The 27,377-nt window shown below is 47.1% G+C and overlaps 1 protein-coding gene and 1 pseudogene across 2 annotated transcripts; both read right to left on the reverse strand.

Annotated features, from left to right (window-relative positions):
- Positions 1-4,486: 4,486 nt before the first annotated feature.
- LOC120670682 lies at positions 4,487-6,176 on the reverse strand (annotated as a pseudogene).
- A 448-nt stretch (positions 6,177-6,624) lies between these two features.
- Positions 6,625-20,788, reverse strand: LOC120668522 (structural maintenance of chromosomes protein 5-like). 2 transcript variants are annotated; one of them, XM_039948263.1, is made up of 29 exons: positions 20,426-20,788; positions 20,156-20,309; positions 19,465-19,538; positions 19,169-19,318; positions 18,930-19,034; positions 18,697-18,845; positions 17,646-17,757; positions 17,407-17,562; positions 17,133-17,254; positions 16,921-17,065; positions 16,781-16,846; positions 13,716-13,841; positions 13,401-13,499; positions 12,886-13,051; positions 12,656-12,801; positions 12,503-12,566; positions 12,301-12,425; positions 12,121-12,198; positions 11,571-11,643; positions 10,756-10,859; positions 9,818-9,934; positions 8,916-8,993; positions 8,731-8,830; positions 8,592-8,646; positions 7,603-7,651; positions 7,431-7,518; positions 7,267-7,339; positions 7,078-7,181; positions 6,625-6,987 (listed from the first exon to the last, which is right to left on the reverse strand). In XM_039948263.1, exons 1-29 carry the CDS (start codon positions 20,663-20,665, stop codon positions 6,935-6,937), a joined length of 3,171 nt encoding a protein of 1,056 aa, XP_039804197.1. In that variant the 5' UTR covers positions 20,666-20,788; the 3' UTR covers positions 6,625-6,934. The 2 variants fall into 2 exon arrangements, 1 of the variants encoding a protein (XP_039804197.1); XR_005672466.1 differs by lacking the exon at positions 7,603-7,651 and having other exon boundaries at positions 6,626-6,987; positions 20,426-20,780.
- Between the last annotated feature and the right edge of the window lie 6,589 nt (positions 20,789-27,377).

Below are 27,377 nucleotides of genomic sequence, written 5' to 3' on the forward strand. Positions count from 1 at the left end.
CGCCCACTGCAGCTCCAGTTACTACAGCGACACCGGAGACCACGTTCTCGATGTCCGCACTCCTTGGGTCTGCCGGTCGTCCGCTCTTCTCACCACTGCCAGCGACTACACTCTTCCAGGACTCACCGTCGGCAGTACAGTCAGTCGTTCTCCCCGTCGTACCACAGACACTACCTTCAGGGGGAGGAGGAGAGGAGTCCATACTTCAGCAGTCGACACAGCCGGCAGCTTCAGTACTCACTACTTCAGATGTTGACACATCTTCTGCTGAGCCGGTTACCAAGTCTACGAACCCTCTTCCAGGCAGTGCTAGCACGAGAGCCTCGACGACAGCTACACCCCCAGTCAGCTCAGACCAGCAGCTTCCGTCTGTCACCGAGGGTTCACCGTCCGACGACGATGACGATGACGACCCGGACCACTTCCTTGCCGTGCCACGACAGCCGGATCAGTAGCTCGCCTTTTTGGTGCTTTGATGCCAAAGGGGGAGAGAATTAGGGGGAGTTGGAGTCAGGGGAGGGTAGAGATAGAGAGAGCTCGTAGTTATCAGGACTTTGATGTTTTATCTCATTTGATGTCAGTTCATGGATATGTACATTTGACTCTTGAGTATGCCGTGCTTTGAGACATATCTATGGATTTCGTTTGAGCCGTTGAGCTCTTTGGTCCTTTTTCGAGTTTGCTTGTGTTTATCCTGTTTTATCTTTCTCGCTCTCTCGTTATGTATGTTTGTGTTGTCATCAATCACCAAAAAGGGGGAGATTGTAAGCATCTAGGCCTCTAGGTATGTTTCGGTGATTAATGACAACCATTATTGTGACTAATGAGTTTGTGCAGCTTAATAGATCATTATCGCTCATTTGGTCATATGTCAAAAGAGGCCCCTCAATTTCGATTATTCAAAAAGGCGATCTCGGGTTTCAACTCAAATATATAACAAGACTAAGGATCTTTCTAGTCCTAAGTGTCGTAAGGTTGAGAAGGACACTTAGGTTAGTATAGGTTTTATAGTTTTGTAGTGATCACACTTTTAAGAGGGGTTAAGGTCAAGTAACTTGAGCACGGACATGGTCATTTGAAAATGGATGCACACTATGGTCACTCAGGTTCCTAGAAGTTCAAATAAGTGGTTTTCAACTTATATCTCAAGAAAATTTGGATTTCACTCAAGACTCAGATCAGAAAAGGCAAAATCAGAAAAAGTCTATACACCGTTTTAACCGACGCTTCCATTTTTCTATACGTCAGTTAAACGCAGTCAGCAGAGTCTGGACAGGTTCAATACACCAGTTAAACCAATGATATTTGAATTAACGTCGGTGCATTAGTCCAGAGTTGGTTTTTCCAGGGTATTTCAAGTTCTATACACCGGTTAAACCGACGGTGATTGAAATGAAACGTCGGTGCAATTGACCAGTGAGATGGTTTTTCCAGGGATTTCAGAAGTTGTACTCACCGGTTAAACCGACGACGGATTTGAGTTAACATCGGTGCAGTTGTCCAGAGACTTGGTTTTTTAGTTGATCAGTGGACAACTACACTCACCGGTTAAACCGATGATACGTCGGTTAATCTGCCCAAGTTGTAACGGCTAGTTTTCAGAAGGGAAAATTCGATTCATGCCACCACAACTCCGTGAAATTGGGTGTCACGTTCAAAATCATGCCACTCAATGGCGTGATTTTCAACATGAGATCCAATTTCAAGAAATTGGAGTGGCATGGATCCAACTGACCCTTTTCAGAATGGGCAGTTTACATTCATCGGTTAAACCGACGCAGACTATTGGAGGTACGTCGGATTAACCGACGCTAAGTAGTTTTCTGGCAGCTTTTCTCCAACGGCTCTATTCGTGTGAGCTGCCTATATATACCCCTCCAATGGGTCATTTTGCACTCTCTTGACACCAGACAACATTTCATACACTCATATATTGTTGAGAGCCACCTTGAGCTTCATCTTCCACACATTTGTTCATTCAATCATTCAAGAAGCAAGACTAAGGACTTGAGTAGAGAGAAGCTTGTGTGCATCCGTTCTTGGTGATCGGTTCTTGCTCAAGTGAAGACCCTAGCTTGTTACTCTTGGTGATTGGCAGCACCTAGGCGATCTTGGTGATGGAAGATGTTTCTTCCGGAGCTTGCCAAGGATTGTGGGCGCCCGAAGAAGGTTGTACGTGGCTTGAGCTCCACCACGCCGAGATGGTGAACGGAGACTCTTAGTGAGCGCCCAAGTCTCGGTGACATGGGAAGTGACAAGACTCTTAGTGAGTGTCACAACGTGGATTAGGGGTGTGTGCCAACACATCGACACCACGGGAAAAAAATCCGGTTGTCTCTTGCCCACTCTTTCATTTCAAGCACTTACTTTCTTGCAATTATTCATGTGCTTGACCCTAGAGATCATAACTTAGCTCTACCTTGCTTAGTTTTTTTTATCTTTGTTAGCTTGTGTAGTTTGCTTAGTTAGCCGGTTGGTGAATTGAGCCTTACTAGCTTTGCATATGTTAAGGTTGCTTTAATTATTTTAGAAATTTGAAAAAGGCCCAATTCACCCCCCCTCTTGGTCCATCGATCCTTACAACTGTGTCGAGCGTTACCTATGTCTTTGAGGAGTCATGTTTTGGCTTTTGATCGATTACGTCGAGCCGTTGCCCTTGTCTTAGGGAATCGATCTGTGCTTGAGTAAGTGACTATTCTTGACTTCTTGAGCTTTTTGTCACTTGCTCGAGTTCTTCACTTTTTTGCTTCTATTTTATCACTTCTCTGGTTTCAGGTGGTGTATTGACAATGCACTCATCAAGGGGGAGATTGAGGAACGAGAGTACTCTATCCTGCCTGTGATGAGTGAATTGTCAACCGTACGGTGTGATCGTGCGCTTGGTCTTTGGATTGCAGGTACACAGGCGTCAAGTGTCGACGGAGAGCTGCCGTGGAGGTGCTGTGGCCGATGGACCGTGCGGTGGACGGCGGTGAAGGGCAGCCGGGACCGGAGCTCAGGCCGGGCGGCAGCTGTGGCGTCCACTCCTGGATCGAGGGCGCAAGCGGCGACGGAAGGCGGGTTTCTTGGTTTGCGCCACAAAACTAAGGAGGCGGACGGCGGTTGAAGACGCCAAGTCGTGGAGGCACGGGCGTCGGTCTCGGGACTGGCGGAGGCGACGGGCGTCGACGGCGTCTAGGGCCTCGCTACGGGCGAGGAGGTGACGGGCGTCGGGCGGCGTCTAGGGCCGTCAGGAGGCCGAGGCGGGAACGGCGTCTAGGGCCACGGCGTGGAGACGGGAATGTTCCCGCGCGTGGAGTTTTGGCGGTTTTCTCAAAACCGGCCACCTACCTGATTTTCACGGACCCTCCAAAACCTTCGAGTCGAAGGAAGAAGCTCCACCGTCGATCGAGGCTGTACAGCATGCTGCTGCAGTCCCGACCGGTCTGACCGGTCTCATGGACCGGTCTGACCGATCTGGCCGCTGCAGCTGGGTATAAATACCCCTACCATCCCGTGGCTGGGAGAGTCTCTTGAGTCTTTTGCTTTCTCTTCGTTTTTCCTTCTTCCTGCCCTTGCTCTAGGTTAGGGCCAACGACTCCTACGCAAAAGAGGGTTAGATTATAGCTAATCTCTCCAATCTAGAGGGTGGATGATGGGCGGATGGCTCTAGCTTTGTATAGGTGAATTCCTCTGAAATTCATGAATGAAATCTTGTTGAGATCATCTATGTGTGCTAAGTATTCGTTCTCCCCTTCCTCTCTTGCGTTTTTGGCTTGATTTCTCTCTTTTGCATGATTTGTGTTTAGAGGAATCGAGCCCTTGGATTCGTGTTTTGCCGGACTCTTTGTGACGATTCCTATGCATCTAGCCTAGTGCCTAACCCCCTGGAATCACGAGTTCACACGAATTGAAGGTTTTGTGTTCTTGAGAAAACCCCAATCCACTTTGATCTTTTCCCGAATTCTTGAGTTCCTTCAATCTTTTGGGAGAGATCTCTTGGAGATATGTTCACGGGACCAGTGTGAAGGTATCCTCCAAGTTTCGCTGAATTTGGACTTTGTTTGCTCGAGATTTGCCTTTTGAAGCTTTGATTGCGGGCTGTCTGGAAGGGACCGGTCTGACTGGTCTCTGATACCGGTCTGGATTTTGAATTCCAGCCCGACCGATCTGACCGGTCTGTGCTAGCGGTCTGACCGGTCTGACTCAGCAGTGTTGCTGTTTGGGGAGTTTTTCAGTTTTGCTTCCGCGAAGTTTGCTAGGGTGTGTTGCTGCGAGATAGCTTGTCCATAGCTATTCTCACATACCCTAGGTGGAGGGCTTGCGGTGATTTTCGGAATATAGGCCGACGGTTTGAATTTCGAAAGAAATTTTGATCGGCTCCCATTCACCCCCATCTGGTCGCCGGTTTCGGTCCCTCACTTTAGGCAGGGGATGGGTTTATGCTGCTACTGTCGGTGCGGGAGGGTCCCCGGTGGAGTGAAGAGAAATGAAGTGGACAAGAACGGAATCCCAATTTCGGATCGTTACTATTATTAATCATGATCCAAAATTGTGGGTGATTTTACAAAGAAACAGAAATCAATACTTTGCAAATAACCCTCTAGCAATTCATCTATTAGCAAAATACATGGAATAAAGAGAAATTTGAATACAATAAAGCATCTTAAAAGAACTATTAGTGCGCACTGCTGCAAGAAAGTCAGATAAACATAACAACAAAAACCAATATATAAATGCTTACTCCTCACCAAACCCTAAAATACAAAATTTATAAGCCGATTCATCAACTATATGCAGCAAGTACAACATAAACAAGTTAACATACAACGGCAAGTTGGAAACCACAGCCAATTGCCCAATTGTCTTCCAGCCATATAACCATATTTCAGTTTTCCCGCACTACAAGGTCTACTTAACTTTCACCGATATTCAAGTTGCACACATAGACAATAATCATATGAAAGAAACCTCTTGCCACCATGTAAACAATCCCTGGATACAGTTGAGTTCATTTGGACACGAGTAGTGTGTCAGGCTTGCGCTGCTTGCTGGGTGTGTTTGGATTTGAACTTGGCCTCGAGCTCGACGCAGTGCTTCCAGCAGTGCCACCAGCCACAATTGTCCCAGAAGCCGCCGCAGCTGCTGCCTTTGCAGCCTTCCGTGCACTTTTGTCAAGCTCAATCAAGCAGCTGTTGCCTTTGCAGCCTTCCGTGCACTTTTGTCAAGCTCAATCAAGCTCCGGGCTGCTAAGATCGCCTATGGCACAAGCCACAAGATCGTGGCATGCACGAGCATAGACAACCCTCACAGCGCCTGCAGCTGCATCCCGCACCTCGACTGGGTTCAGCAGTGCAAGCAAGCAGTGCCCAAGAACCCTCATCACCTGCTGGAGCAGCTCCCAGGGTAGCGGCACCCTTGCCTCCTTGTCATAATCCTCATGGCAATTCCGCCCACTGGTATCTCCATTGATGCGCATCCCTGCCAGAGTGCCAGTTCCTCCTCCAACTCCTTCCCATTCTCAGCCTGTGATGACATTGGTGACACAGACCCCAGAGAGTCTACCTCCTCTTCCTCCAGCTCCTTGTCATCAAGCTCAAAACGGCATTTGCAGTACTGCCCCGCCCACGCCGCCACAGCATTGCAGGCATCTGCAGAATCTTGGAATAGTAAGCTTCCAACGCGACCCCAATTATTCCAGCGCGCTTCGTGGACTTCACAGCAGCCTGCGGCTCCAACGGTGGTGAGAGCACACCCATCACGGGAGTTGCCTGTGGAGGGGGGATCGGCGGGGGCTGCGGCCGGCGAGGGGACTTGGAGTTGGGGCTGGACGCCGGCGTGTGGTAGAGCGAGTGGACGGAGAGGTCAGGGACCTGGACGAGGACGGGCTTCCCCTGACGATTCTTAGCCTCGGAGGAGAAGACGGTGAGGAGCAGTAGGTGGGTAAAAGTGGATCGAGGATGCAACGGCATTTATTTTCTTATTGGGCCAAATGGCTGCTATGCGAACTTAATAGGCCTAAAAGGTTATGTATTGGTCCGTGTTAAAAGGCCTAGCATCTGATCTTTGTATGGTCCGGCCCAGGCTAGTTATAGAAGCTTGTTAGATGTTTTTTTAAAGAAATTTTTATAAAAGTTCTTGGCACAATTTGAAATCTGAAAAGTAGACTTTGTGTCCGGAATTTTAAAATCGGGAAGACGGCGCGCGCGAACGTAGTATCGTGCTCGTCAGCTCGTGCACCATCGGCGCCGAGCAAGCCCATGTGCGGGCTGCAAATCCAACCGTGCGTGGCCTGTTCCAATCCGCGCACGCACGGGCACGGCTTGGCCAAATGGCTGCTATGCCCAAAGCAGCACACTGCCCGGTATTTGAAATTTCGAGGAATTTTTGCTCTGCTGTGCCGTGGCAAACAAGGTTGCCCTTTCATCTCGTAGGGGCCCACTACTTTGCCATTGCGCGCGCCCCGCCATCCCGACGACCCTCGACCGGATCTTACGGAGACAGAATGACCCGTATTTGAACCCAAGTTACGAACCTGGAAGGGATCATCCAAGCAACACAACCCAAGTCACAGTTTTGCGTGCTCATTAGACACCAGATACAGGAGCAGACAGTAACGTAGCCAATTAGAGTGGCACCACCAAGGTTCGCCAATGCAGATTCACACTGCAAAACAATCACTGAACTATGCTGGTGCATAAATAATATACACTGCATCAATTTGCAGAGACACCAGCTGGTCAGCTGCCGGGTAGACATCATTCTACTGAACGGTTCAAGTAACAAATAAAAGGCCTACCCAGATAACGGTTCTAGACATCAGCTAACTTAGCTTTCCTATATTTACATGGGGTACATCTAAAACTTAAATCGATCACCCCAAAAGCTGCATTGGGATAACCTACACTTTTTAACTTCACAAAAGCCTACTGCTGCCGAGGCAGGATTAAGCCAATCAACGCCCTCCAGCGCTCATCACCATCCTCCAACAATCCCCGGCGCTCCAAACTGCAATTATTAACAGATGCGGAATGCTTTCATGTTCAGTTCACCAGCACGATAAGCATGCATTATTAACAGAACATAGAGAACAAGTACCTTTCGCTGGCTCCTCAATCCACGGACCATTCATGATGTTCAAAATGCTGCAGGCACCGCTGTACTCCAGATCAGGTAGCAGCTTTGGCGTCAGAAGGAAGCACCTGCGGTGCAAAAGAGACAGCTTGTTACCAGATGTCAGCAAATCTGCAGACCCGCATGCTGTATGAGGGGTTGTGTGTCACAAACTGAGGAGTGTTAATTTGGCTGGCAGCTCTAACAAGCTGCTGGAACATCTTCCTCTCATTTATGGGGTCCATTCCTGCACTTTTCGGAAGGAATGAGTTAGGCCACCTCAATGCTTGAAAGGTAAAAGTAATACAATTGAGGGGGAACAATTCCAGTTGCCTTGCCTTGATTTATCTCATCAACCACACGAAAGGGGCAGTTGGTAAGATCTTGAAGTGACACAAGATACAAGATGGTTGACACTGATCGCTCCTATAAATAGTTAGCAAAACAAGTGGTCAGAACTAGGTTAGAAAAGGTTTCACAATCAATCTGAAAGTTGTTATTTCTTCATACCCCTCCAGATTGGTGATGAGCACTTAGCACCTGCAGCTGACTAGTTTGCCTAACAACCAAAATTAAATCTATCAAAACCCTTAAAACTACATGCAACATGCTAGAAGCACAGGATAGGGGAAAAAATATATCAGCAACAAGTACGCAAACAAAGCTCCGTTAGAGGCCATGCAAAGAAGTAAATATTTCATCTGTTAGACCTAGAATTATATACAAGAAGGCACCACACCAGCATCTACCAAAATCTCCTGATAGAGACTAGGATTCTAGGAAGTAGGAAGCATGCAGGTCACAGAAAGTAGGGAAAATAAACTTGAAAAAAAAAGGAATAAGCCATCTGAACTGTCCTTCACAGAAATATTGTTGAAACAAATCCTGTTAGGAAATTAATTTTTTATTCAGTATAAACCATACAGTAACAGTTTGCGTAACTCTTGAGCGAATTGTAGGGTGCAACCTACTTCATATTAGGAATTTAGGATATGACCACTATTCACTTTCAGATGATTTGAACACGAATACCAAACTGCATTCAGGAATGGAACTACTGATAGTGTTTTTTTAAGGGAGAACAGGCCATTACAAATATAGCACGCAGCAAAACAAGGTCAGCCCACTTCACAACATTCACTGAGGAGCTTCAGAAAGCAAGATGTTCAACTTTGGAAGGGTAGATAAGGAAATATAGTACATACTAGTGTGCTATTTCATCCAACAAAAAAAATTCGCAATGGACTACAGGGCCCCCAGATAGGTTATGTCAAAGTAAATTCTAAACTACTCAAAGTTTCCCTTAATCAACTCGGTAAGGATGAGTCTGGGTATATGATTGTGCTCCAGGCTAATGTAACTTGGAGACTTGGAGTACACAATACCAAGCGAGTTTACCATTACAAAACAGTACAATGGTTTATGGCGTTGCTGGTTATTTTTTCATCCAATTTCAAGAAATACAGAACATTGCTCTCATTTGGTAAAAGAAAACTCACCTAAACTTCACCTTTATAAGAATGCCGTAGTGATCAAAATCAAGACCATGCTCATCTGCAAGAAAGTTTTGGCATGACAACTTGTGTTATCGAACTGTACAGACTACAGACAATGGCAAATAAACAGAACCATACATACCCAGTGAAACTTCTCCAGCAACAGCCATTTCTTGAAAGTTACGGCTGAATGTGTCGTTTATTTTTGAAACAAGAGTCCGCAAAGTTGGAAGCCATTTACCCTACAAAATGAGTCTAAGGATATGGATCCAAAAAGGAAGTGAGAAATTTGATTTCAGTTTTTGTGACAAGATGAAGTGTTCAAACCTTTACACTTTCAATTTCGGAGCAGCACATCTCATATTGGTCCTTATCATCCTTAAGCTTATTTGAAATTGATTCTATCTGTGATATCAAAATAGTCAGCATTGACAAGAATTCAAGGTAGAGGTAGCAGATTGACTTGGTAGCTCAATGTAAACAGACTAATAGATGAAGAAGTGTCGTTACTTAAAGCTATCTGATTGATTGAATAGCTTGATGTAACAGATTATAATAGATGAAGAAGTGTTGTTACTTAAAGCCATCCCCTCAAAGTTGACTTCTTTTGAGATAGTTCAACTGCCCAAGGTTGCTGTCTCATCTACTATCCTAATTTATAGAAACCAAGAAAAAAAATTGATGGCATCCAAATGGCGGCACATTCTGCATATATAGCCAGGCATTTTCACAAGGGTGTAGTGGTATGAACTTTAGTTCATTGAGTAAACATCGTCCGAGAGGATAGCCGCGCAGCAGCAACAGCTTCGACTGGGGATACTTAGATTGGGGTGGCATACTGGTGGGATGGGGATTAGATTGATCTCCACTACTTATACAGAGAGGCTTACTTGACCCCTAGCAAGAGATCTAATCCTATCTCTAAACCTAAACCTAATGGGTTAGGCCTAATAAACCCAGACAGCCCAGCCGACTGCCCATAACATAGTCTGAAGGGAGAGCACTCTATGGTAAGCAACATACACGGTTTTTATTGCACTTCAAGAAATAGGCAATTCATAACCTCACTAAGTTTTGGTCTGGAGAAATATTTTCTAAAACACATGTTGATAATCCCATAAAAATCCAACTGCTAAGTTTTCAATACACAATTCCGCTGACTAATACCAAGACGATAAACATAATCATTGCCAATTGGCAGCAGATATCAACCAGGCAAAGTTCGATACCTCACGTTGACGGTTTTGATACTCCTGCAAAACATTTTGATTTAGAAATAGCATAGAATTTGCCTCCGATTCAGTATCTTGTATTGCAGCTTCCAATTCTTCTATGGTCCTAGGCATCTGCAGCAAGGAATGAGTGAAGGATTAATAAAAGGATTATTTGGACCGTGGTTTATTTGGAAGTGCTAATACATGCCATTACGACCGGTGGATTATTTGGACCATGAAAACACCACCATTCAGACCACTGAATAAGATGGCAGAGTTAGCCAGAAGGTAGTCCAGCTTGCTTCTAGAAGATTCTGTAGTGATCCACAGAAATCTCAGATGTGTATCATGTCTGCCCGCCTTCAGTTAGTGATAGGTCAGGGCTCTCAAAGGATCAAAGTTCAGCAACTTTCAGGAGCACTTTAGCTCAAAATTATTTACTCATATCTGACTGCAAAGGTAGTTCGTGGTGGATCGATGCAGGAGCTGTGTGGCTTTTAATTATTATTGCAGATTCAAATAAGGAGCAGGGAAAAGGGGTGTACTAGATAAAATGGCATAACAGCATAAAAATTCAGGTGCTAGTAATGATACAATAAATGTTATTAACGGACATGATCAATCCTGATAAAGTGCATATAGTGTGGTCAATTAATGATTGTCATGTGGGAGGATTCCAACAAAGGAATACTGCAGGCTTGTTCAATAGAAGGAAAATCAGCACATACAGAATTGAAGGATGATGGGAAAAAAAACAACATTTTCATGAATTAGGTAGCTCAGTTTTGTTTTCTCTGACATCATAATTGAGCTAACTTAAGAAAACAAAATTGAAAGTAGGAAAAATACTATTATGATTGTTATGTCACCAGCCCAGATATTCTTTTCAAAATTTATTACTCCAAACTATTTAATTGATTGGCTAATGAAATATTTTCTAAATTTGAACTAACCACATCAAACTCTTTGTTAAGGTCTTCGGTGAGCATGGCTATCGACTCTGCATGCTGTTTTGCCAGAGCCAGCTTCCGCATATGCTCCTGTGTGATTCTTTTACCTGATGAGAAAATAAAAATGTGTTTATGAAAACAATTTTGCCATATTCTATAATGTTCTTCAATATGCAGTAGCAGGTAAGATCTCCTGAAAAAAGAAGAGATCCTTGGGGGGGGGGGGGGGGGGGGGGGGGGAGGGTAAACACCCATGCAGCTTCAACTGCATGTGGTAATTTGTAGTACAAGGGTAAAAGGAAATTACTTATACACTATCTGACTACTGTTATTATTGAATTCGATTGGCCAGACTAAACCATTAATCCATTATATCTCTGCCAACCACATTTCATGATAATTTGCTTCTCCCTCTCCTTTTAATAAAAAAAAACAAGTTGATTACATGATCACACACCCACAAGGTGATGACTGAACAATAAATAGAAAATGATATTTGCTAGTAACGTAAAAAAAAAATGCAAAAAAAATGTAATTTCACCTCCCCATTAGTTGTCTGTTCATTTTAACGTTTTTTATTATTTGTTCGTTCATGTTACGCATAGGTAAGGAAGTAAACAACAAAATATTTAATTTACAAGTGAGGAATGCACAAAATAATAGAATATAAAGCATGGTGATCAAGTTGTGAGAGTTGTCCCTGGTAATTGTTGGCTCAAAGACCAAAAGATTACATTTAAGATGACAAGTTATTGATGTTAACTTTCTTGGCTTTAGGAAAACAAACTACAAGAGAATTTATTGTAAATTCCACTTACGGTCTTCGTATTCTCTGGCAGCATGATTTGCATCCTTTTCAAATTTCTTCACACCCTTTTCCATCTCCCATATCTATGACATCAGTAATTAAGGTTGAACAGAAGAAAATTGTCAGATAATTCCATGGTGTTAAGTGTTTAGACATTACACTAACCAGAACCATTCCAACAAATAGAGTTCATTTCCCACTAAACTAATAGTTCTTATGCACTTGCCACTTAATAACTTATTGACTGTTTATTTCGTATATAATTGCTAAATAATTACACCAAATTATAAGAAACAATTATCTACATAGAGCCCCAGCAATCATTTCTTTTATAGGACGTGCATGTTATTTAAGATTCAAACTTTATGGCTTTTTACAAACACGCATAATAATTTGTTGGTTTTGTGACAAGGAAGTAGTACCGCCAGATTCATGTTACAAGTATTTTAATTTTGTTGTCACCAGCCAAAAGCCAATCCATGCCTTATATTTTGAAATGTAGTATGCAAAGGAAATCCCTTCTAAGAATTCTACTTTTGCAAATGTAATTGAGGACATACCTTTGCATCGAGCTCAATGGAAGCCATGTGCTTTTCTGTGTGACTCCATTTGAGAGCAACAGCTTCAGTAAGCAAATCCTAAGGCAGTTGAAATGGAACTGAAGTAAGTACAAAGTAACTTGATGTTTTTCAAGATAAACAGCTACAGATATTGGTAATTAGCATAAGGGCCCCGCTAACCTTAAGTTTTATCATTGTTTGAAACCTCTTGTCATTTAACTTAGCCACCTGATCAACCAGCTTTCTTGTGCTGGATTCCACATCATCCTCTTGAAATAAGTCTTCAAGCATTCTCCTTCTCATATCTAGAAAGAAGACCAACTATTATAGAATCTACCTGTAGAAGGAAAGGAGAAAATCTCACAAGGAGAAAGTCTCGTACCAACACGACTTTGTAATTCTTCTCGTCTCTTCTTTTCGAACCTCATCGTGTTAATAATTTCTTCCTAGAAAATGTAATAATCAAAAGGTAAGAATCACCAGAAACAACTAAAAAATTAGAAAATGGAAGGGAATAGATTAAAATAAATAGAACCTTTTGCTTGAGTATATTTGCCTCTTCATCTTCTAATTGCCTCTGTTTCTTCCGAAACTTTGTTATAGCTTCATTCATTCCTTCAATATTCTTTTTGTGTTGTTCTTTCTGAAGTTGAAGATTTTCAATGTCGCTTACATCAAGATCTGCGTGAAGACTGACAAGAATAAGAAATGACAGGTGAATTATGCAAATGACAAATTTATCAAGGCAGATATTATAGCACATACTGGACACGAAAAGTCGAGAAGGATGGACTGTATCAACAAATCCTGAAATATGGCCACCATATCTCGATTTGGACCAACGGTAATGGTTATCCGGAGTCCAAAAGTCTGAAATACCTATCTTTGATACCTCATCTGCTCTGCGATGAGTTTCATCTGTACCTATGTACTAAATAAACATAGAAAGGGCATCAATGAGATTAAAAAACAACATTTTGAGTGCAAGGTTCATTTACTCCATTCAGTAAACCATTTAGCTTATCAAAACTGTGATCACGAATTACAATTTGTGCACTGAAATCAAACATCTGATAATGGTACGGGTAGATTTGTAACAACAAAGGTCTCATAATCATATAATTTGCTAGGATTTGGAGATATATTCTAGAAAAAATTAGTAGTGAAAGTTATTTCTAAGGACCATGCCAATGTCCATAATGACAATCTGTTGTAACTGGAGGGAGTAATAATCAATGCCACATGGTGCAGATTTATGAACAGAACAAATGTAGTTATACCGAATCATCCAAAAACGCCTGACTAATCAAAACCTCTTTTACAGCATCAGGGGCATTAAATTCTTGATCAAGTCGGGAGTAAATCCCAAGTTGCTTCATCTGCCATAGGAAAATAAACAGAACAGTCAATATTACTATCGCGCAGTTCCCAGGCATGCTTTAAGTGTGAATATTAAGAAAACATTAGGATTGGTGATATCACAAAAAGGAGTGACTATAATGATCAGGAACAAGGGAAGATGGTTAGCGTGCATGAATAAAAGTTAGAAAAGAGGATGGAAAAATAGGGACAAATGCTTGGTCCAATCTGCTTACCTCTGGAGTAATGTTTAGCGGCCGTGTCCTTATACGTTCACCCGCATAGTTCAGAACAGGGATGCCATACTTCTTCATTTGTCTAGCCATGTAGTCACGGTCGGAAGCATCCTGAGTGATGAATGACTGGCGCATACAGTTGTTTACAGCAATTACAATGTTTTTCATGAGAAAAGAAACAAGACAATGGTGTGTCATATTCGCGATTCAACAAAGCCAAAAAAACTAGGGACCTTTGTATATTGATAGTTACAAAAATGTCATATTATTGGATGATAATTGTAGGAGAGAATAATTGCCTTGTATTCCTCCAAATCTTAGAAGGGTGGGATATATAGATCCTATACATGGGCCTCTAGATGGGCCTCTATACATAGGCTCACATATACACCAACACCCCCCCCCCCCCGTCTGAACTACCGGCACAGCGGTGTTCAAGACTGGACAACAAGAAAGCCAACACCCCCCCACAATCTGAACAACCGGCGCAGCGGTGTTCGAGACTGGACAAGAAGAGAGTACAAAGGGCAAATACCCCCCCCCCCCCCCCCCCCCGCAGCCACAACTAGCCACCTGCTACGTTGAGGCTGGAGCGAAACTCTCAGAAGGTCGAGGAGGGTAGTCCCTTGGTAAAGATGTCGGCAAACTGGGAGGTAATCGGGACATGGAGTACCCGAACATCGCCGACGGCGACCCTGTCGCGCACGAAGTGTAGGTCGATCTCCACATGCTTCGTCCGCTGATGCTGGACGGGGTTGGTGGAGAGATACACGGCGCTGACGTTGTTGCAGTAGACGAGCGTGCTCTTGGCGAGCGGGCTGTGGAGCTCCGCCAAGAGCTGTCGTAGCCAGGACGCCTCCACCACGCCGTTAGCGACAGCCCGGTACTCCGCCTCGGCACTGGAGCAGGAGACAACCGGCTGCCGCTTGGACGACCAGGAGACCAGGTTGCCGCCCAGGAAGACGGCGTAGCCGGAGGTGGAGCGGCAAGTGTCCAGGCAGACAGCCCAGTCAGCGTCAGTGTAGACCACCAGCTCAGAGGTGGGAGAGCGGTGAAGAACCAAACTGAAGCCAGCAGTGCCACAGACGTAGCAGAGGAGACGCTTCAGTACAGCAAGGTGAGACTCCCGGGGATCATGCATGTGAAGACAGACCTGCTGAACGGCATAGGTGAGATCCGGCCGGGTGAAGGTCAGGTACTGCAAGGCACCGGCGAGGCTCCGGTAGGCAGTAGGATCAGCCACGGAATCACCCAGATCAGCAGACAGCTTCGCCTGAGTATCGACAGGAGTGGAGCATGGCTTGCAATCAGTCATCCCAACCCGCTCTAGAATGTCGAGTGCATACTGCCGCTGGTGAAGGAACAGGCCAGACAGACGAGTCTCAACAGTAACGCCCAAGAAATGGTACAGCTGACCAAGATCCTTCATAGCAAACTCCTGCTGCAGAGAGATGACGCGCTCAAGCAACTGCTGACTGGAGGCGGTGAGCACAATATCATCAACATAGAGTAGCAGGTATGCAGTCTCATCCCCACGACGGCAGATGAACAGAGAAGTGTCAGCCTTGACCTCGGTGAACCCTAAAGTCAGCAAGAACGTGGCGAACCGAGAGTACCAAGCCCGAGGAGCCTGCTCCAAGAGTAGTGTGAGAAATCATCGACCACCTCCAGATAGTATTTGTAGCCAGAGAGGCTGAGAACAGGAGAGGTCCACAGGTCACAGTGAACAAGATCGAAGGCATGCGAAGAAAAAGAGGAAAAAGGAAGCTAAACATGACGACCAAGCTGGCACGCATGGCAGAGGTGCTCAGCAGGAACCCTAGTACCAGGAACATCGGTACTACGACTGAGCTGAGCTAGAACGTCGCGGCCAGAGTGACCAAGACGGCGGTGCCAGGTGGTGGAAGACGGCGTCGCGGCAAAAGCGGCAGACAAAGAAGGCGAGAGTGGTGCAGCGGAAGACGGAAGGCGAAGGGTGTAAAGGGGCCCCGTGCTGTCACACCGGAGGAGCGGACGCCGGGAGGCCGAATCCTTTACAGTGAGGCCAGAAGAGTCAAACTCGATGGAACAAGAGTTGTCAGCTGTAAACTGACGAATGGAAAGAAGGTTATGAATCATCTAAATAACAACAAGGACATTGAGAAGACGAAAAGAAACAGGAGCAGAACCCACGGCGGTGACAGGAAGGCAAGACCCATCACCAACCATGATGGAAGAAGGACAAGAGGGGTGCGGGGGCCGGACAGAAGAGAGGATACCAGCATCTGGGATGGTGTGGAAGAAGGCACCCGAGTCGGCGATCCACTCGGTGCTGACCGGCGGCGTCTGCCCTATGGCGCTGAAGGACTGCGCCAGTGCGGCCTGGTCCCACCCCCAGGCCAGGTCGGCTGCTGGCTAGGCTGAGCGGGCGGGGTCCAGAACGGCGCGACCGCGGGCGGCAACGCGGGCGCGGGCACGCGCGCCATGGCCAGCGCGGCCATCGCGGGCGCAGCGGCACCCTGGGCCAGCCACGCGCCGGGGGCGGCAGCCTGCGCGGCGCGCGCGGCGGCGAGGGAGGCGGCCGCAGAAACAGAGGCAGGGGAGGCGCGCCAGGGGCCGGCGGCCTCAGATCTAGAAGCAGGGGAGGAGAGGGAAGGGAAGGAGGAGAGGGCCGGCGGCGCTGGCGGCGGCGGCGGCTGGAGGGGGAGAGAGAGACTAGGCTAATGATACCATGTAGGAGAGAATAACTGTCTTGTATTCCTCCAAACCTTAGAAGGGTGGGATATATAGATCCTATACATGGGCCTCTAGATGGGTCTCTATACATGGGCTCACATATACACCAACAATAATCATCTCTGTAACTGAAGGATAAATCTGCTTCTGCAGATAGACACAAACAATGCATACAACATGGCAATGTGCAATGGCAGTATAGCACAAGATCCAGCAGTAACTGGTAAAGTGGTAAAATATTTAACCCTAGTTGCTTTCTCTAGTCTAGTTTCATATAAATGCTAACCAAAATAAAAACAACATAATTTTAGAAACCATCAAAAGATGAAACATTAGCATTGTATTTATACCTTCCATATATAGTTCGGAACATGGTTTTCCAAGTAAGTCGCATGGAGCTTATCCTGAACATTCACCTGGGAACAGTTGAAACAAGGTATAGTGTCTTGGCAGGAAAAAAAAAGACTGTTCACAGCAAAACAAAGCAAACCTCAAGGAGAACAGGCCCATAAACTTCTCTTCTGAATTTTTTTTTGTTCTCTTGCACCCAGTAGTATGCTTCAGTGATGTTATCAGCACCAGTAGTTCGCAATCTTTGGAGTAGCTTACTATTCTTGCTTTCCATTTCCTTCAGCCTGGAACAAATTAGTGTTAGGTAACATAGTCTTGAGTGGAGATGACAGCAATTCACAAGCAGGTTACCTGTCAGAACATTTCCTCATTCTTTCTTCCTCTCGAGCTAACTGAGACTCCACGCCATTCCTTTCTGCTTTTAGATTTTTTATCTCAACATTTACTCGTGCGATTTGTTCTGTGAGTTGTGCCTATTGTGAAAAACATAATGTAACAACCAGTGAAAATTAACCATCACAGAAATCATGTTACTATGATCACAAAAATTGGACATGATACCAGTCAGTCAGAGTAAAAAAAATATGCAAAAGTGGAGATACTGAAATAAGGTGAATCGACAAACCATTTCATCTCTAGGCAGTTCATATGGCTGTAGATCTTTAAGTTCCTTTTCAGCAGCAGCAAAATCTTCCTTAGCTTTCAGAATCCTTTGCTGGCGAGATTTTTCTTGCTTTTTCAAATGATCAATGTCATCAAATGCAGCTCTCAGTTCTGCATTCTGATACCAAGAAAAGGAATGTCAAATACTGCAAGCGGTAAAATAATAGTAGATGCCTGATTTAAGTAAAGAATGGTCAATACCAGCTGCAGTTCGTCCTCCATAACTTTCTGGCGTTTGGTCGTGTTTTCATTTACTTGCTTACTTATCTTCTTTATATTTGAAGTATAAGTTGCCCTGTGTTTCTTGAGTTCTCTACAAAAAAGTATAAAAAAGATGTATCAGCCCATAGACCTCAAAATCAAAACCTTGCCTAAATCAGCCAGCACAAGTTATGCTAAGTTGCATTTCTTCAATGTAAAGGCACGATCATAGAGATAAGTTGTACAGAACAATTTTTCATAAAACCTAAAATGTATGTCAGTACATGCATTTTCCATATAACAAAAGAATTATTCCAGACCTCTCGATGCTCTATTCTCTTTTTTTTTATTTGCTTTAAGCAAAGAACATTTTTATACTGCATTTTAATCATCCTTTTATTCCCTCCCATGTATTTGAAGCCACCCATGGATACTGTATAACCAACTTCCAAGTAAACATCTTGTGCAGGGGGCTCAGCTAAGGCTGTGACAGAGCCAAAAGGATACAATGGAATGAAATGAAAGAGTCCACGTAAAAAAGTTAACTGGAGATTAGGAATGTGACATGAATCTTTTATCTTGAGGCTAACGAGCATGACCACAGAAGCCCAAATGAAAATTCTGAAACTAACTAGGAACAGTATGGAGGGGAACTTAGGTCAATCGCAGGTTGGAGACGCTTGACAGCAACGGAGTTGGTGCGCAACTGAAGTTATATTATGTTATTACCAAGTTAATCCCCTAGTGTCTCATTTGATATCATGCAACCATTTAACTTTGTTTATCAGATACTGAAAGAGCAGAGCTCACACCTGTTTCGAAAGTTTGGCCACATGAGAAGTTTCATTTTTTTGCATTTCATGTAAAGTGGTCGATTACTAAATTGATCCATTCAAATCAAAGGCAAATCATGTCTATGCCCAAAACTATAAGGAAACTTTTATTTTTCTGGACGAATAGCAAATCATGTAGTATGAGATAATTCCAAAACATCTAGAAGTGCCTATGCCCAAAATAAATAATTGAAGCCTTCTGAAACCATGGAACATACTCAATAGGGCCTTTTGAATCTTCCCAGATTCTGGCTGCTTCTTCCATTTTCTTCTTCGCAATTTTCTCCTGCTCCTCTATCACTTCTCTGAATTCCTTCCTCATCATGTCGAATTTCAGCCATGGCAACTTCTTCTTCATTAATTCAGCCTATGGCACAATAAACATAGTATTATCATAGTGTTGCCAAAACTTGTAGCTATAATTATACAGATGGACAAAAAGGCTACATACTTTTCTCAGGAGGTTATCTCTTAGTCGGACACGTTCAACATCTTTTTCTTGTTGAGCATTGAGGGCTTTCAGATTGTTCAAAGTCTGTTCCTTTTGCTTTAGGGCCTAAAATTGAACACAAGATAAAATAGTAGATCGGAAGTGTAGAGTTAACACCTAACAAAGTGTTTCTGAAAAAGTAAGGGAAGCTTCAAAAACTTCAGAGAAACATAAACAAAAGGAGCAAGATTCGGCTTTACCACTTCAAGCGCTTTCAGTTCCTTACTTCTCTCTACAAGTTGTCGGTGCTGAACAGGTAAATCAGGATCACCAATAGCCTTTTCAGTCTCTTCTAGAAGTTGAATGGGACTAAGCTTTGCAAATTCAGACACCCGGTCTTGCGGCAAGAACTAGGGGAGGTTCAGCATAGAACAGTAAAATAAGGTGAAGCTCCACAGTAGCTTTTTTCAAGGATAGATAACTCTAATGTGCAGAGCAAATATAGACGTGTTACACTAGAATCTGACAAGAACTGAAGGCACACATGAAGGCCAACCTGAGTTAAGTTGTTAACTTGAATATTAAATTTCTTAATCGCATCAATAACTTCCTTCCTGGGGACAGTTGCACCTGCAGGCAAAAAAAAGTTACACAGAGGCAGACCTCCTCCAAGCAAGAGGAACAGATTCATAAATAATCAAGAAACAGAAAAAGTAGGTCACTTATATATATACACTTGAAGAAACAGCATTGCTAAAATTATATTGCCGGCCAGCGTGGCAACATTATGATTGACATCCTTAAGAATATGAAGCTGTGACACCTGAAGTAGAGTAAGCTGTATGCACATAACTAGTACTGAAAGTTCTGTAAACATAAGCATCTACATTTACTAGATGAATACAGCATTCCTTTCAAATATTTTCTTTTACGACAAACTAAAAGCATCATCAATCACAGTATCAGTGTATGTGTATCACACTAATGTCCCACTATATGATGTATAATGGAAAAGGGGGGGATATCCCAGCCATAAAATCAAGACGGTATGGGCAAGTCAGAATTTTGGCAAGCATTCCAGTACCCCCAACCATATAGAAAATGGGATGGGTGGCATGTGTAAGGAGTATGCATCTGGTGGCAGAATGGAACACTTTTTCTGGATGAATCACTAAACCAAACTGAGGTTATTCCAAATTATTGCAGAAACGATAGTGCACACCATCTTTTGTATTTGCCACTAGTACCATTGAGGAGCCACTCGGACTTGTTCTTCGTATCAATCTTCCTAGTAATGCAGATCATGTCGTCAGGCGTATCCCCGCGGAGGGATATCTTGACGTGCCCGGCAACCTCCCCTCTCTTGACGAATGCACCGACGCTGGACGCCCTCCCAAGAATCTGCACCCATTATCGTAGTCCGCGGAAACAACGGAATAGTACGGCACAGTGAAACGGTTGGGGGGAGGAAATATTGCAGATGATTAGGTGATTATTAGGGTACGGAGCACACGTACGTTGGGGTCGCCGGCGAGGCCGAGCGCGATGGCGCAGACGAGGGAGCTCTTGCCGGAGCCGTTGGGGCCGACGACGAGGTTGAGGCGCGGGCCGGGGCGGCAGACGAGGCGGTCGTAGGTCATGAAGTTGCAGAGCTCGATCTCCACGATGTTCCCCAGCACGTAGTCGTCCTCCCCGCGCTGGGGCGGCGCGGCGCCCCGGTCGAGCTTGGCGCGCTTGGCGGCGCGCGGGGCCGCCATCGCCTTTGCGGGGGCTAGGGTTCGGCTGAGGGGTCAGGGCATTGGGCGGGTTTGGGGAGGCGGCCGCCGAAATGGGAGGGAAACCCGGAGAAGAGGCTCCAATCCTTCACCAATAATTAGCGCGGCGAGTTCCGACTTCCAAGTCGCGCGTGCATCGATTGTTTCAAAAAAAAAATCGCGCGTGCATCGGAGCCCAAGGTCCAAGGCCCCGACGACTGCTCGTCCTCCCGTGGGCCGTGGTGACCAGAGTCCCGTTCGTGAGTCTGGCCAAATCACCCCCGTTCCAGAGCCGAGCAATGATCACCCATTCGCCATATCTGACTAGGGCATTCCAACATGTGATCGAGCAGTCCAACCGTTGGATCTCGCTTGCAACGATTAGGGCATTCTCGTTCCGTCTGCATCCCCACTAAGGTTCTAAATAGCCGGTTATAGCCACCGCTATAGTCTGCTATAGTCTTTGGGAGAGAAGAAAACTAGCATATGCATCTCTTAGCTCTAAATGGCTAAATCCGCTAATAGCCAGCTATATCCCGCTATAGCAGCTAAATTATGGATTATTTAGCCAGCTAAATCATATAATTACTTTTTATTTATTATTTGTTTAGTAATGAACCTCATCATTTACAAAACTTAGTATTTCATCAACGATGTAACGAGGGAAATGAAGCCCAAGATGTACTTCAGTCAATGAAATTTTCTTGATTTCATATTTATATGCAAAATTACTCATAGATTTATGTATGGTATTAAAATAGAAATGCATAGTTGTGAGAAATTTCTAAAAGATTAGAGAGCATGCATGAACCATGGTTATCACATTTCATAGTGAAATATGGAATACTCTAGAAATTATATACTTGTATGACTAGAAAGCATGGGGAAATTCTAAAATTAGATATTTTGTAAAACATTGTGTAGAAGATGGGCACATGGCAAAACCATATAAGACATAGAGTTCTATAAATAGGGGTGCTCCTATCCCCCTCTTGCCATACCATGACATAAGAGGTTTCAAGTAGAAGATGGCAAAATTCCCATGTAGTGTAGTAGTGTCATGGTAGGGTAGCGATATAAAGAGTGTAAGAGTATTGTGTTATACTAAATTATGATGAATAAAGAGTTGATTTCTCATATAGAGTTGGTCTCTCGTATTAGTGCCCAGGTGAAAGTGGTAGGGGCGCCAATTTCTCAACACATGGTATTTCCAGAACCGCTAAATGAGTTAGCTAGGCTATAGCCTGCTATAGTCTATCTTAGCCTCTACAAACACCAACCGCTAAATGCGTTAGCTCGCTATTTTAAACACTGATCCTTACCAGGGCTGGGCATTCGGTTAGAACCGATCGGTTCGGTTCTTCGATTCCCACAGAAATTCGGTTCTTGAAAAATTGGAACCGATCGGTTCTTCTCAGGAATGGGAACCGAGAAAATTCGGTTTCGGTTATTTCGGTTCGGTTCCGGTTCTAACCGAACTAACCGAGATTTACTAAAAAATGAAAAAAGAATGAAAAAAAGAAAAAAAATCGTCGGCGAGACGGGCTGCTGCATGCTCCCATGGCCGCACCATGGATCCGCCTCCGCCACACCCTCCCCTGGCCGCCACATCGTCGATCCGCTGCCGCCGCGCCAACCCACGGCTGCACACCATCGTTCCGCCGCCGCCAAGCCGTCGATCCAGGCCGCCGCGCCCTCCAGCGGCCGCTGCGCCGTCGATCCGGGCCGCTGCGCCGTCGATCCGCTACCGCCTCGGCAGCGCGCCGTCGTTTTGTCGCCGCCGCGCCGAGAGGAGAGGAAGGGAGGGAGCGGCTGGGAGGGAGGGAGAAGGCGCCCGGGTGCTGGCGGCGGGGGAAGCAGGCGCCGCCGCGCAAGGGAGGGGTAGCTGGGCGCGGACCGGGGCCTTGGGGCTTGGGGTCGGGGTCGGGGGCCTCGAGGCCTCACCGGTTGCCGCCTCCGGGGTCAGGGCAGGCGGGGCAGCGGGCACTCGAGGGGGCGGCGGGCACTCGGGTCGGGGTCACGGGTGGGATATGGGACGGGTGGGAGGGGGCACTTCATGTTAGGGTTTCCTTTTGGGCCTTGAGCCAGGTTCATTGCTCATGGGCTAAATGTATGATGTTGTCTGTCGGTACCCTGCAACTGGGGTACCCACTCCTACTGTGTCAAGACTCCCGTAGTTATCCGTAACTACGCCCTAAGGAGCTGAGCAGCCGGACCCCTGGGGTCCGACTCCATCTCGCCGGACCAACGGTCCCGGACCCGCTTCCCGCTCGGGGACGGGTCCGGTGTCACCACGTGTCCCAGAGGTGGAAATGCTCAGCACCTGTGGCCGCGGACCCGGACCCCCGTAGGTGGGTCCAGGACCTCCACGAGCCATCCGGACTCCTGCAGATGGGTCCGAGACCTCCACGTGCCTATCCGGACTCCCGTGAGCTCTCGGCTCAGCTAGCTGCTCGGGAGGGGTCCGGAGCCGCCACGTGTCACGCAGATGCGGGCACGGGCGCAAGCCTTCCGCTGGAAGCTCCCTCACCCACCCGCATTAAGTGCGAGTGGTTGAGGCGGGCTCTGCTGCCTCTGGGCACGGGGCAGCTTTTGTCAGTCCACACTGTGGATCGCCAGTTACCGAGGTGGCTCGTCAGTTACCAAGACAAGCCGTGCACATGGGCGACGAGTCATGATGACCAGCTACTGCCTGGAGCAACAGTGCACGCTGCTACAGTGGACTGAGTCAGTAGTTCGGCGCTTCATCATGACCTCGACGCGCGGCTGCAGAGGCTAGACTCTACTATGACAGGACAGCTCAAGACCATCCCTGGTCAGAAGCTACGCACAGAAGCCGACGACAAGATCTCCGGATCTGAGGCATTGAAGGCCAAAGTGTAGTTTATAATACATCGCCGGGTCCACATGTCGGGGCCCCGCTCAGTGTACGTGCTCCCTTTGGACATATAAAAGGGAGAGCACGCCCTCCTTCTAGAGGGAGATCTCGGAGACATACTCAGTCTGGCTCTCCGGACACACAAGCTCTCAAAACCTCTCTCACTCTCGTGGGAAGACAATACAACACACAGTGGACGTAGGGTATTACGCTTCGGCGGCCCGAACCACTCTAAATCTTGCTGTGTTCATCGTGTTCTTGAGTGAGATCCATCTGGGACTAGCTAACACCCGAGTACACACCCTCTGGGCTAGGGCGGGGGCCTTCCGCCACCCGGCCGTGGTTTGCAGCACCACGACATTTGGCGCGCCAGGTAGGGGCATTTAGCTGGTCGCAGTTCATCTCTTCCTCGTCTCCATGGTTCGTGTGGACGACGTGGAGATGACAGAGGGTGTGGCATCATCCGCGCCACACGCCTCTCGCCTTCCTGCTCCAAGTGCAACCGTGCCTATGGAGCAGCCACCGTCGGCGGCGGCGCGTGCTGCTCGCCGGCAAGAGTCAGGGCGCCCATCAAGGGCCCCCTCACAAGCTGCGAGCGGCGGAGAGACAAATCCTAGCTCGCAGCATACCTCACAAGCCCGCTCCGGCGGAAAGCCGACTCCTGTCGCACCAAGCCCGCTCCGGCGGAAAGCCGACTCCGGTCGCACCCCCGACTCTACATCTCTGTAAGTCCTACCCTTAGAGGCCAAGCAGGGAATAAAGTCTTTTCCTTTGTAACTAGGTAGTACTTCCGTGTGCTCCAGTCCGGTGAGCCTCCCCCGTGGAGGGGTCCGGACCTCTGCGAACCAGGTCCAGGGAAGCGTATTCACCCTCCGGGGAGGTCCGGAGCCGTGTAGCCGCTTAGCCTGGTTCTGTACCCTAAGCCTGCATGCTCTACCTCCCTAGGGCGGGTACCGTAGTACCTAAGACTGGGGGCCCGGAGGTCCGGACAGCTCCGGCCTCATAAACCCGTGTTCTGGCTTACATCGCACATCTCATGTACATCTAGTTATAAAGGAAAAGTTTATTCTCAGTTCGCCTCCAAGGATGTTACATTCCAATTTCAATCTACGCTTTCTGTTTGCGCTAACCCCCACGTGGCTTCTTACTCTTGTGTGGTGATTGTGGTCCGAATTGAGTTGGCTAGTTAGTGACTTAGCTCGAGACCCCTCATGGAAGAGAGGGGTTCGGACCCCTGGGAACCAACAGGTTCAGGGAATCTGCACGGAACCAGGCTAAGCGGCTACACGGCTCCGAACCTCCCCGGAGAATGAGTGCGCTTCCCTGAACCTGCAGGTTCCCAGGGGTCCGAACCCCTCTCTTCCATGAGGGGTCTCGAGCTAAGTCACTAACTAGCCAACTCAATTCGGACCACAATCACTGCACAAGAGTAAGAAGCCACGTGGGGGTTAGCGCAAACAGAATGCGTAGATTGAAATTGGAATGTAACATCCTTGGAGGCGAACTGAGAATAAACTTTTCCTTTATAACTAGATGTACATGAGATGTGCGATGTAAGCCAGAACACGGGTTTATGAGGCCGGAGCTGTCCGGACCTCTGGGCCCCCAGTCTTAGGTACTACGGTACCCACCCTAGGGAGGTAGAGCATGCAGGCTTAGGGTACAGAACCAGGCTAAGCGGCTACACGGCTCCGGACCTCCCCGGAGGGTGAATACGCTTCCCGGGACCTGGTTCGCAGAGGTCCGGACCCCTCCACGGGGGAGGCTCACCGGACTGGAGCACACGGAAGTACTATCTAGTTACAAAGGAAAAGACTTTATTCCCTGCTGGGCCTCTAAGGGTAGGACTTACAGAGATGTAGAGTCGGGGGTGCGACCGGAGTCGGCTTTCCGCCGGAGCGGGCTTGGTGCGACAGGAGTCGGCTTTCCGCCGGAGCGGGCTTGTGAGGTATGCTGCGAGCTAGGATTTGTCTCTCCGCCGCTCGCAGCTTGTGAGGGGGCCCTTGATGGGCGCCCTGACTCTTGCCGGCGAGCAGCACGCGCCGCCGCCGACGGTGGCTGCTCCATAGGCACGGTTGCACTTGGAGCAGGAAGGCGAGAGGCATGTGGCGCGGATGATGCCACACCCTCTGTCATCTCCACGTCGTCCACACGAACCATGGAGACGAGGAAGAGATGAACTGCGACCAGCTAAATGCCCCTACCTGGCGCGCCAAATGTCGTGGTGCTGCAAACCACGGCCGGGTGGCGGAAGGCACCCGCCCTAGCCCAGAGGGTGTGTACTCGGGGGTTAGCTAGTCCCAGATGGATCTCACTCAAGAACACGATGAACACAGCAAGATTTAGAGTGGTTCGGGCCGCCGAAGCGTAATACCCTACGTCCACTGTGTGTTGTATTGTCTTCCCACGAGAGTGAGAGAGGTTTTGAGAGCTTGTGTGTCCAGAGAGCCAGACTGAGTATGTCTCCGAGATCTCCCTCTAGAAGGAGGGCGTGCTCTCCCTTTTATATGTCCAAGGGGAGCACGTACACTGAGCGGGGCCCCGACATGTGGACCCGGCGATGTATTATAAACTACACTTTGGCCTTCAATGCCTCAGATCCGGAGATCTTGTCGTCGGCTTCTGTGCGTAGCTTTTGACCAGGGATGGTCTTGAGCTGTCCTGTCAGAGTAGAGTCTAGCCTCTGCAGCCGCGCGTCGAGGTCATGATGAAGCGCCGAACTACTGTCTCAGTCCACTGTAGCAGCGTGCACTGTTGCTCCAGTCAGTAGCTGGTCATCATGACTCGTCGCCCATGTGCACGGCTTGTCTTGGTAACTGACGAGCCGCCTCGGTAACTGGCGATCCACAGTGTGGACTGACAAAAGCTGCCCCGTGCCCAGAGGCAGCAGAGCCCGCCTCAACCACTCGCACTTAATGCGGGTGGGTGAGGGAGCTTCCAGCGGAAGGCTTGCGCCCGTGCCCGCGTCTGCGTGACACGTGGCGGCTCCGGACCCCTCCCGAGCAGCTAGCTGAGCCGAGAGCTCACGGGAGTCCGGATAGGCACGTGGAGGTCTCGGACCCATCTGCAGGAGTCCGGATGGCTCGTGGAGGTCCGGGACCCACCTACGGGGGTCCGGGTCCGCGGCCACAGGTGCTGAGCATTTCCACCTCTGGGACACGTGGTGACACCGGACCCGTCCCCGAGCGGGAAGCGGGTCCGGGACCGTTGGTCCGGTGAGATGGAGTCGGACCCCAGGGGTCCAGCTGCTCAGCTCCTTAGGGCGTAGTTACGGATAACTACGCGAGTCTTGGCACAGTAGGAGTGGGTACCCCAGTTGCAGGGTACCGACATTGTCGGTTCTTCAGTTAACCGACAAAAAAAAACGAACCGAACCGACTACTTCGGTTCCTGAGAACCAGGAACCGAAATGAAACCGAACTTCTCGGTTTCGGTTCGGCTCGGCTCCGGTTCTCGGTTTTTTCGGTTCGGTTCTCGGTTTTTTTGTGCCCAGGGCGAATCCTCACTGCCTCTGCAAGGCTAAATATGGGCTAACTACAAGACTAATTAGGGAGCTAAATATGAATTTAGTATAAACTAATTGTATAAATAGAGACTATTTCACAGGATCGAGCTATTAGATCTAATTAATCCATCATTTGCACATGCTTACTGTAGAACAATATTATTAAATTGTGGACTAATTAAGTTTAATAGATTTATCTCATGAATTTGTCTTCATTTACATAATTAATTTTGTAATTGGCCTATATTTAATATTTTTAATTGTTGTCCAAACATCAGGTGTGATAGGAAAATTTTTAATCAGAAGATCCAAACATAAACATGAATTTCTTT

This window comes from Panicum virgatum, chromosome 4N, assembly GCF_016808335.1.
Source record: "Panicum virgatum strain AP13 chromosome 4N, P.virgatum_v5, whole genome shotgun sequence".
Taxonomy (NCBI): domain Eukaryota; kingdom Viridiplantae; phylum Streptophyta; class Magnoliopsida; order Poales; family Poaceae; genus Panicum; species Panicum virgatum.

What these genes read in the sequence shown, in the direction of transcription:
- LOC120668522 (XM_039948263.1), bottom strand. Translation starts at nt 20,665, where the DNA reads ATGGCGGCCCCGCGCGCCGCCAAGCGCGCCAAGCTCGACCGGGGCGCC. An exon ending in ATGGGCCTGTTCTCCTTGAG is followed by an intron (nt 16,847 to 16,920) that starts GTTTGCTTTGTT and finishes AACTGTTCCCAG; the next exon opens with GTGAATGTTCAGGATAAGCT. An exon ending in TTCTCGACTTTTCGTGTCCA is followed by an intron (nt 12,802 to 12,885) that starts GTATGTGCTATA and finishes GTCTTCACGCAG; the next exon opens with ATCTTGATGTAAGCGACATT.